The 10,465-nt window shown below is 36.1% G+C and overlaps 1 protein-coding gene across 1 annotated transcript; it reads left to right on the top strand.

Moving 5' to 3' along the window:
• The first annotated feature begins 6,442 nt into the window (after positions 1 to 6,442).
• Positions 6,443 to 8,590, top strand: LOC104886837 (40S ribosomal protein S13). The gene is made up of 5 exons (XM_010671364.4): positions 6,443 to 6,600; positions 6,691 to 6,763; positions 6,904 to 7,042; positions 8,067 to 8,253; positions 8,348 to 8,590. The coding sequence occupies exons 1-5, from the start codon at positions 6,578 to 6,580 to the stop codon at positions 8,379 to 8,381; spliced, it is 456 nt and encodes a 151-aa protein (XP_010669666.1). The 5' UTR covers positions 6,443 to 6,577; the 3' UTR covers positions 8,382 to 8,590.
• The last annotated feature ends 1,875 nt before the right edge of the window (positions 8,591 to 10,465 follow it).

The raw sequence follows: 10,465 nt of genomic DNA, 5'->3' as shown, positions 1-10,465 counted from the left end.
TTTACTCTTTCACTCTTTCTTTACAATGGACGGTTAGGACTAGATCGTTGAGTTTCTTTAAATCTCATCCTTTGATATAGTTCTATTTTTTATAGGAGAAACTAGTTATTAGGCCCGGACAATGCTCCGGGTAAGAAAAAATTCATTTATCAATATAATACTTTATGATAATAACACTAAAAACAACTTAGCCTAATGGTTAGAACTTTACTATATGTACTTGAGGTCTCAGGATCAAACCCTGTACTATGCAATTTCTTAATTTTTTTTATTGTACATGGATTACATGAACTAAAACTCCCTAGGGAGAGCGCCACGTGGCACAGTTTCTTGTTTTCGCACGCCTTTTAATATATTTGTATAGATTCTTCCCTTTGCCTTTTGGTCATTCGATATACTTCTTTTTCATGTTTTTTTATTATAAAAGAAAAGTACAAGTATTTTTATAGAAAAATAAGTTAAAATTTCTTTAAAAATAAAAGAAATATATATATATATATATATATATATATATATATATATATATATATATATATATATATATTTCGAGTATCTCACAAGCTTCTCCAATCAAGTATTGAGTTGCTCGACTCGACTCGTTAACCTGTAAACGACGAAAACATGGGTAAAGGGAGTGAAGGGAGTGGAGGAGCTAACTTGGTGAACAATACTCAGGATGCGTTCTCTTCAACTTATTGGCCCTGAACTTATCTGTACTGAACTTATTGAACCTAAACTGAACTTATTAGAACTTATTAAACCTGATTGGACCTGATTCAACTTATTGGACCTGATTGAACCTGATTGGAACTTATTGGACCTGATTGAAACTTATTGAACTGATTGAAACTTATTAGACCTTATTGGCCATGATTGAAACTTATTAGACCTTATTGGACTTGATTGAAACTTATTAGATCTTATTGGACCTGATTGAAACTTATTTGACCTTATTAGACAAAAAAAAATGACTAGTAATAACATAAATATTACCCTCAACGTAAATACTACCCCTTAAAATTTATTATGAAGTAATAATTATTAAAATTCGTCCTTTAAAAAAATAATTATTATTAATTATCTCTTATGATAAATAATTTAACAAAAAAAATTTACTTTTTATATTTGCCTATACATAACTTTCACCACTAATATATCTAATAGTCTTGTTTTGATTTCATAAAGCACTAGTAGAAAATCAAAAGTTAATTAACATTTATTGCTAACAAGTGAGAAATTGGCATGAAAAATTAATGACTAAAGTAGTAAAACTCATTAATTCTCACTCCACTTTCATTTACTTGAAGGTAGTAGAATAATAAAATGTTATCTCTAGTTGACGAATTGCAAAATATTGTAATTATAATTATTATTATTGTTAACCTTACTTGACCATGATTATAATATTTTTTAATAATAATATAATCAGCTAATATAAATATAAATAATCAAGTAATGGACAATAATACAAGTACAATACTATACGTTGTGGTACATTAATAAAAAATTCTAATAATAACATAATCAGCTAATAGTAATGTGAATAATAAAATAATAGACAATAATACAAATATTTAATAAAATAATAAACAATAATACAAGTATAATACTATATAATCATTGTGGTACTTTAATTAAAATTCTAATAATAACATAATCAACTAATAGTGATATGAATAATAAAATAATGGACAATAATACAAATGTTTATTGAACATTGACTATTTGGACCTTATTGGACCTAACTAGACCTAATTGAAACTTCTTGCACCTAATTAGACCTTATTAGACCTTATTAGACTTGATTGGAACTTATTGCACCTGATTGGAACTTATTGGACCTTATTAGACCTGATTGGAACTTATTGCCTTGATTGGATCTGATTGCAACTTATCTGAACTTATATGAACTTATTGGACCTGAAACTTAATTTTTTAAGTTGAAGAGGAAGCACCCTCAGTGCTTGCAGGAAATCACACTAGCCGAGGAAGGGGAGACAAGGGTGGAAAACATGCCAGGGAGGAAAAAAGGATGGGAAAGGGTGAATAGGGAAGGAGGAAATGTGATGGAGATAAAGAAGTGCGTAGGTGGAATGCGTCGGAAAGAAAGAGAAGATGATCTAAAGGAGGGGGAGCAAGAAGGGGTGACTGGTGGACTAAAGAAAAAATTGGTCTTGATGCAAGTTTTACTGAGACCCAGGTTGACAACACAAATGACGATGGAGTGGCGGGTCCCACCTCTTGAACCCTCGATGATAAATGAATAACATCCTTTCTTGGAACTGTCGGGGATTGGGGAGCGTCCCGGCAGTCAATGCGCTTCGACGTGTTGTTATAAACGAACAACCTCATGTCTTGTTTATTCAAGAAACAAAACTCCATCATGCTGAGATGGAAAGGGCTAGAATGAAATTGAAGTTCAAAGGCATGGTAGTGGTAGACTGTGTTGGGGATGGGAGAAGAAGAAAAGGGGGGCTGGCTTTGATTTGGAAGGAGGGGTGGGACTTCTCAATAAGGTCTTTCTCTAACAACCATATTGATGCGTCTATTACAATGGATGATGGCTGACGTGGCGTTTTTACATGTTTATATGGTTATTCGGAGGCGGAAAATAAATCGAAAATAGGTGTGCTACTAAAAAATCTGTACAATGATGATGATGAGCCGTGGCTTTGGGCGATTTAAATCTCATGCTCTGGTCTATTGAAAAACAAGGGGGCCGTGATTTCAATTTCGAAGAGGCGGAAATTCTGAGAGATGCCTTGGATCATCGTAAATTGGAGGATCTTCATAATGTTGGGCACCCATTCACTTGGACGAATAATCAAGGAGGGGAGAAAAATTTACGGGAACGTCTAGATAGGTTCATTGCAAATGCTGCGTGGAGGTATGAATATGGATATACGTATGTTCCTCATCTTAAAAAGCGTCGCTCGGACCATCTTCCATTGGTGGTGAGCATCCGCCAGAAAATGCCACCTAGCAATGTGAGAAACAAGCGAAAACTATTCAGGTTAGAAGAAATGTGGACTAGAGAGGAGGAATGTGGGGAGGTTGTGGATGTTATGTGGAGAAAGGGGGAAGATGCGTGTGGTAATTTGACTCGTATGGCTCGTGGACTAAAGGAATGAAGCCACAAAAGATTTGGAGAGTTTGCAAAAGATATGCGTGCTTGCAAGATCCAAATGGAGAAATTAATGGAGGAAGAGCAAACTAAGGAGACCATAGATAGAGTGCGTGCAATTGATGAGAGGATGGATGAACTTGAGAAACGAGAAGAGATTTACTGGTAACAAAGAAGTAGACAAGAATGGTTGAAGCACGGAGACCAAAACACGAAGTTTTTTCATGAAAAAGCAAAACAACATGTTGCTAGGAATCACATTAAAAGCCTGAAGAATGAAGTTGGTGAAGTGTTCGACGATGAAGAGGATGTTGCAAGCGTGCTTGTGCAACACTTTCATAACTTGTTTCGGGCCAACGATTTCATAAAGATGTTGCCGGTTCTAAATAAAGTGAGTGCTACTCTTTCGCCACAATTGAGCAATATATTGAACGAGAATTTCTGTCGTGAAGAGATCCTGGAAGCTCTAAAGCAGATGCACCCCACAAAAGCTCCTGGGCCCGATGGTATGTGTGCTTTGTTTTATCATAAATACTGGAACACTATTGGAAATGATGTTTGTGGAAAAATCCTTGACATATTGAATAATGGGGGAGATATTGGTTCCATAAATCAAACTCATATTGTTTTAATACCGAAAAAAAAATATGCGAATCTCCCGTTGATTTTAGACCAATTAGCCTTTGTTGTTCTTTACAAAATTCTATCCAAGGTGCTGGCAAACCGAATGAAAAAGTTCTCCCGTCCATTATCCATGAATCTCAGAGTGGTTTTGTGCTGGGAAGACTTATTATAGATAATATCATGGTTGATATGAAAGCTTTCATTTCCTGAGGAAGAAGAAGAAAAGCAAGGAAGGGTATTTGGGCCTCAAATTGGATATGACCAAGGCTTATGATAGAGTTGAATGACAATTTCTGGAGCAGATGATGTTAAAGATGGATTTCCCGGAGAGATGTGTGAGACTTAATGGGGTGCGTGTCTACCACGTCGTTCTCAATTTTAGTGAATGGTCAGCCATCGCAGAACTTTGTTCCGTCAAGGGGACTTCGCCAGGGTGATCTTCTCCCCCCTTTCTTGTTTATAATCTTTGCTAAACGCATGTCATCTCTCTTAAGAGATGCAGAGGTGAAAAAGGAGATTCATGGTCTAAAAATTGGCAAAAAAAGTGGATGCAATATCTCACTTGTTTTTTTTTGCTGATGATAGCTTGTTGTTCACTAGAGCCAATGAAGTGGAAGTTGAAAGAGTGATGGAGATCCTATCAACCTATGAACCTGCTTCAGGAAAAAAAGTTGAATATAGAGAAATCAGAGGTATCTTTTAGCCAAAACATTGACCAAGAAAAGAAACAGTTGCTTCAGATGAAGTTATCATTTAAGGTTGTAGATAACCATGAGAATTATCTAGGACTACCAACTTTTATTAGTGGTTAAAAAAAAAGATTTTTCAAATATATTCAAGAACGAGTCCTAAAGAAGATAAAAGGGTGGAAAGAGGGTTTCCTATCTCAAGCAAAGAGAAAGGTGTTCATAAAGGCGATAGAGCAAGCCATCCCAACCTATGCTATGCAGTTATTTACCATTCCCATGAACATTTTGAAAGAAGTGGAAAGTATGTACCGAGCATTTTTTTTGGGGGTAAAGGAAAGAAGAAAGGAAGATCGCATGGGTGGCATGGCATAAGTTAGTGGAGTCGAAAGAGAATGGTGGAATAGGGATGCAGGATCTTCCATCGTTTAATAAGGCTCTTCTTGTGAAACAAGCGTGGCGAATTATCAAATTCTCTCACTCTTTGCTGGCGAAACTCTGAAAAATAAATATTTCCCTCACTTGTCATTCATGGAGACCAAGTTGATCCCTCTTGCTAGCTTCACTTGGCGTTCTATTTTGTCAGCTAGGGACATGATAAAAAAAGGATTGAAGAAAGTGGTGGGAAGTGGTCACGAGGTAAATATTTGGGAGGATCCATGGGTCCCAAGGCTTCCACAATTTCATATTTTTTCTCATGGGGCGCGAAATGATGATGGTCCACATGTGGTGAGTGACCTAATGGTGGACAGGGAGTGGAATGTGGAGCTGTTGAATCAACTATTTACAAGCTAGGAAGTTGAGGCTATAAGAATATTGTTCACAATGTAAGAGATGACACATGGGCTTGGCACTTTACACAGAACGAGGCGAAACAAGTGAATGCTTCCTCGTCAGGTAAGAATGTGAGAGGGGTGTGGACAAAATTGTGGAGGCCGAAGACACCTACAAAAGTTAAAAATTTCGAGTGGAGGGCATTACATAATGGCATTGCAGTCTTCGCAAATTTAAAGGTGATGGGATGTGAGTGTGATCAGGTCTGTCCCTTATGTGGGGAGGCAGCCGAAACCATTATTCACAGACTGACCACTTGCCCAGAAGGTAAATGGGTCTGGAAGGCCTCGCCTCTGTGTATTGAAGTAAAGCCTGATTTGAGGTGCTCTTTTAAGAATTAATGCGACCACTTTGCAAACGTGATCGATGATGATAGATGGTGGGCGTTGTTTTGGTTCATAATCTGGCATGTAAAGTTGAATACGGATGCTGCTGTATTTTCAGATGGAAGATTGGGGTGTGGAGGAATACTGCGTGAGTCTAAGGGTGAAGTTTTGGGGTGCTACTTGTGTGTCTCTCAAGGGTCGTTTTGACATTGATGTTGCGGAATCCTATGTGGCCAGGCATGCGCTGCAGATTTCTATGGAGGCGGGATTGGATCGCCTAATCCTCATTTGAAGCGAGGATTTATTGAAGGCTTTAGTTTTGGTTTCTTAGTAGCAGATATATCAGAACTATCTAGTAGATGTTTATCTTTTTCTTGTAAGCATGTAAAGAGGGGTGGGAATCGAGTTGCTCATAAGCTTGCACATTTAAGCAAAGATTTCTCTGAGATGCTGGTTTGGCTGGAAGAAGTTCCCATGGAAGTTAGTGCTCTTGTAATGGTTGATATTGGATAAAACATGCTTTTCTCGTAAAAAAGAGTCGAGTTCGAGCATGAGTCGAGCTCACTCGAGTCGAGTTCGAGTAGCTGCGAGTTGTCTCAATTCATTGCCAGCCCTAGTTATATCTATATGGCTATATTTTAGGAACCAAACGTCACAAATAAGATCAATTATATTATACTTATATTTTAGGAACCAAACGTCACAAATAAGTCCCTGTAAGAACTTTCCTTATCTTGATACCCACATGCCATAAGGATTGATGAATTATGAAACATTGGTTGGGCCCTAAAAAGAACTTGGCGTAGAAACTCATTTAGGTGAAACGGGTGCCCGGAACCCAATAGCTTGTATATTAACCTAAAACACAACCCATTTAGAAAGAAATATAGGTAGGGTTTTTTCTTTGAAGTAATCCAAAGAAAGAACAACAACAAAAACACAGCGAGCAGAGCACATCACTACTTCCTACTTCCGCCGTCACCATGGGTCGCATGCACAGTGGAGGGTAAGTTCATCTCTTCATTTTCTCTCTCCAACTTTCCTTCAATTTTCACCGCTTTAATGGTGGATTCTAAATGTACCATCTTTTTTTCAGTAAGGGTATCTCTTCATCTGCTATTCCATACAAACGCACTCCTCCAACTTGGCTCAAGATTTCTTCACAAGATGTTAGTTTTCTCTCCCCTCTCTTTAATGGGTGTTTTTAGATATGATTGGAAATTGAAGATTTGATTGATTTTTGCATTACCTAGTTCTTTAATTTTTCTGGGTATTGGATAATTTTTTGAAAGATTGAATTTTTATGCAGGTGGATGACAATATTTGTAAGTTTGCAAAGAAGGGTCTTACACCTTCTCAGATTGGTGTGATTCTTAGGGATTCTCATGGTATTGCTCAAGTTAAGAGTGTTACTGGCAGCAAAATTCTTCGTATTCTTAAGGCTCATGGTAATCTTTTGATGTTTCTCTCTGATATTTTGGGTTTGATCAAGTTTATTTGTAGTTTTGATATTATTACATTATGCAATGTTTTCGTAGTATGAATGGTATAATTTTTTTTGTTTTGTATTATGTTTTTTTCATTGTATTGGTCATGTTATTAGTGTGGTGAAAGGGAAGTTGTATGAATACTAGATTGGATGATTTTGAGGATGTTGATTGCGGTCAGACTTGTCGATTGCTAGAAACGACTAGATGATTCGATTTAGATGTTGAATTAGTTGAGTGAGTGAATGCATATGTTGTCCATTAAGAATGCTATTATGGTTCTCTAATTGCAATATTTTGCCATAGTATCATGATGATGAACTTTCTTTGTTAAAAAGTTCTTGTAACCTGCAATTTAATAATGAAATTTGAAGTCCACTTAGAGAGTTTTATTCATTTTTCTTCCTATAATATGTTTTTTATTGTGGTTTTTTTGCATTAGCATATTGGCCGTCTGTTTTTCTTCTTTCTTAATTGATATACGAGTTTTAAGCTTGTGGTGAATGAGTGAAGCTCAGCAATTGGTGATTGTTAGTATATCTTAGCGCGTGTTTCGTTCAAACACATATAATGGGAAGGAAATGTAATATGTAGAGTGAAGGAAAGGTAATTTTTACCTTTGTTGGGTGTTTAGTTTCACTATGAAAAGGAAACTCTTATATGTGTGGGATTGACGAGAGTATAACTTTAATGTGTTACCATAGGGTAGAGGAGGGTAATAATTGGGTGGAAATAATTACTCTCAAGAAATGGAAACCATGTCGTACTCGTGATACCAAACAATATGTAACGTCAATGGTTTCTTGTTTCCATTCCCAATCGTTCAAAATCTCATACAAACACGCTCTTAGCTGGATTAGGATGTGAACAGACTAGACTGTGCTTGTTGCTTAAACTTGTACTGTATTGAGTTGTTTTTGTATGCGTTGAACTTTAAGTTAATCTCATTGTTGTTTGTCTTGCTTGCTGCCTATCTTATGGTTAGGTCTTGCTCCTGAAATTCCCGAGGATCTCTACCACCTTATCAAGAAGGCTGTGGCTATTCGTAAGCATTTGGAGAGGAACAGAAAGGACAAAGACTCCAAGTTTAGGTTGATTTTGGTCGAGAGCAGGATCCACAGACTTGCTCGTTACTACAAGAAGACAAAGAAGCTCCCACCAGTCTGGAAATAGTGAGTTTCCTGTCTTCGTTCAGATTGCTTAACCTTCTGCTTCCGTTGTGAAATTGTTGCATGAGCTGTTAATAACTCAATTTTCTTCTTGCAGCGAGTCTACAACTGCCAGCACCCTTGTGGCTTGATCTTGGTGGTTAAAAATGATGCTAGCTTCAGGGCAGGGTAGGGCTAGCTGGGTTATGGTCAGAACTTTACCTTTTCCATAGGAAGTGCTGTAGTCGGACTCGAGATCTTCTATTTCATACTTGGTTAATTTTTGTGCCGGAAGGCCTTCAAAATTTAATTTTGTTCTCTTGAGATTTTGCTGAATTTATGAAAGTTATATCATTATGAATTTATGAGAGTATGAACTGCTCAAGAACACTGACAACTATAGCGGTATTGAATATGATTTTGGCTGCTGGGTGATGATTGAAAGTAACTTTACACATTTTCCACCTTCTTCTGACCTAGAATTCGGAAGATCAAGAAATCAATCAGTCGATCACGCTACAATTTTCCCCTCCCGTATGAATGTATGATGCAATAGGATAAAAAGTCCCGTATGAACCACACCTTCCTCTAGCATTTACGGCCCGTTTGGTAGATGTTAATAAATTGCGGTAATGGGAATAAATTTTAAGTGTAATTTTATTAGGGAATCACCCTTAAAATCTCCATGGGGAGACATTTTTTCTCCATGAGCAATCAATCTCACTCCTAAACTTGTATTTTTTGTCTCCAAGGGGAAGCAATTTTCATTACCACTCATTACCACCTTACAAGGTGGTATTGGATGGGAATGAAAATTCAAGAAGGAAAGTGGACACTTTAAGATAAATTAGTATTACCATGGGAATGGACAATGATATTTTTCACAAATTTACACACAAATTCATTCCCATTACCATCATTTATGACCAACAACCAAACGGACCGTTACTGTCTTCCCGTAACCACTATGAGTTGAGAGCCCTTTGCGTCACCCTTTCCCCTCAACCTTTTGTGCAGTTATACGATTCTTGATAATAGATGTCTCTTCACTTCCACTCTAGCATCATTGTTTTCATCACATCACATTAATAAGGGTCTGTTTTCTTCGGCATAAAACAGCTAAATTGAATTAAATTTAATTGAATTGAATTAAATTGAATGCAATAAATATATAAATAATATTTAAATAATAATAATGAATAATTAATAATGAATAATAATAATAGTATTTTATATTTTTATTAAATGATAGTTATAAATAAATAATATCAATAATCATAAATTATTATTTATAATAATAATTAGTGATAATAATGGTAATTAATAATAATTATTTTATATTATTTGTATTAATATATTAATACTTGATGATGATTATATAATAACAATAATATCTAAGAAGTAAATTAATAGTGAAAATATTGGGTCAGACCGTCTGACCCAATATTCTCGTCAGACGGGCTGAGCCCAGTACTATACAATTTTAGTTTCGACTTCCCTCCACAAATCTATGGTAGATTCTCTATCTCACAACTTTCTCTCTCTCGTTCGCACAAATTTGCTTCTCCTGCAACACAAAATGAAAGATCTGCAGATTTATTGAAATATTAAAGTGGATTTACAAATCTACTCTACTTATTAGTCAATGATGTTTTATTTTCATTTACTTTTCTCCATTATTCCTAAAAAATATCTGGAAACAGGAGAGACAAAAAAAAGAAAAGAGCATTTGAAGTAATACTGTAAACTGCAAAGATAGAGAAGATGGTAGCAGAAACAGAAAACGTGGTGGTTTCAGTTGATACAGCCCATGCCCGGCTGAATGAACTGGGTTACAAGCAAGAGTTGAAGCGTGATCTCTCGTAAGTCTATCTATGGAGCTTAATTATTTATTTCTTTCTCACATTATTGACTTATTTACACTTGAATATTATTTACACTTTGTGGCAGAAGAGAAATGAAGAAGAAGGAGAAAGTGAGAGAAAGTAGAGGTTAGTGTTTTGTTTTGTTTTCAGTTGGACTTTGTTTTCTTTCAGTTGGACTTTCTTTTCTTTCAGTTAGACTTTCTTTTCTTTCAGTTAGACTTTGTTTCTTTCAGTTGGACTTCTTCTTTTTTTCAGTTAGACTTTCTTTTCTTTCAGTTGGACTTTCTTTTCTTTCAGTTGGACCAACTGAAAGAAATAATGGGCCAACTGAAAGAAATAATGGATTAACTGAAACAAAATGAAGACTACCT

The sequence above is a fragment of the Beta vulgaris genome, chromosome 2 (assembly GCF_026745355.1).
Source record: "Beta vulgaris subsp. vulgaris cultivar EL10 chromosome 2, EL10.2, whole genome shotgun sequence".
Lineage (NCBI taxonomy): Eukaryota > Viridiplantae > Streptophyta > Magnoliopsida > Caryophyllales > Amaranthaceae > Beta > Beta vulgaris.
This window is presented reverse-complemented; position numbering and strand designations above follow the sequence as displayed.

What these genes read in the sequence shown, in the direction of transcription:
- LOC104886837 (XM_010671364.4), top strand. Translation starts at nt 6,578, where the DNA reads ATGGGTCGCATGCACAGTGGAGG. An exon ending in GGTCGCATGCACAGTGGAGG is followed by an intron (nt 6,601 to 6,690) that starts GTAAGTTCATCT and finishes TCTTTTTTTCAG; the next exon opens with TAAGGGTATCTCTTCATCTG. An exon ending in TCAAGATTTCTTCACAAGAT is followed by an intron (nt 6,764 to 6,903) that starts GTTAGTTTTCTC and finishes ATTTTTATGCAG; the next exon opens with GTGGATGACAATATTTGTAA.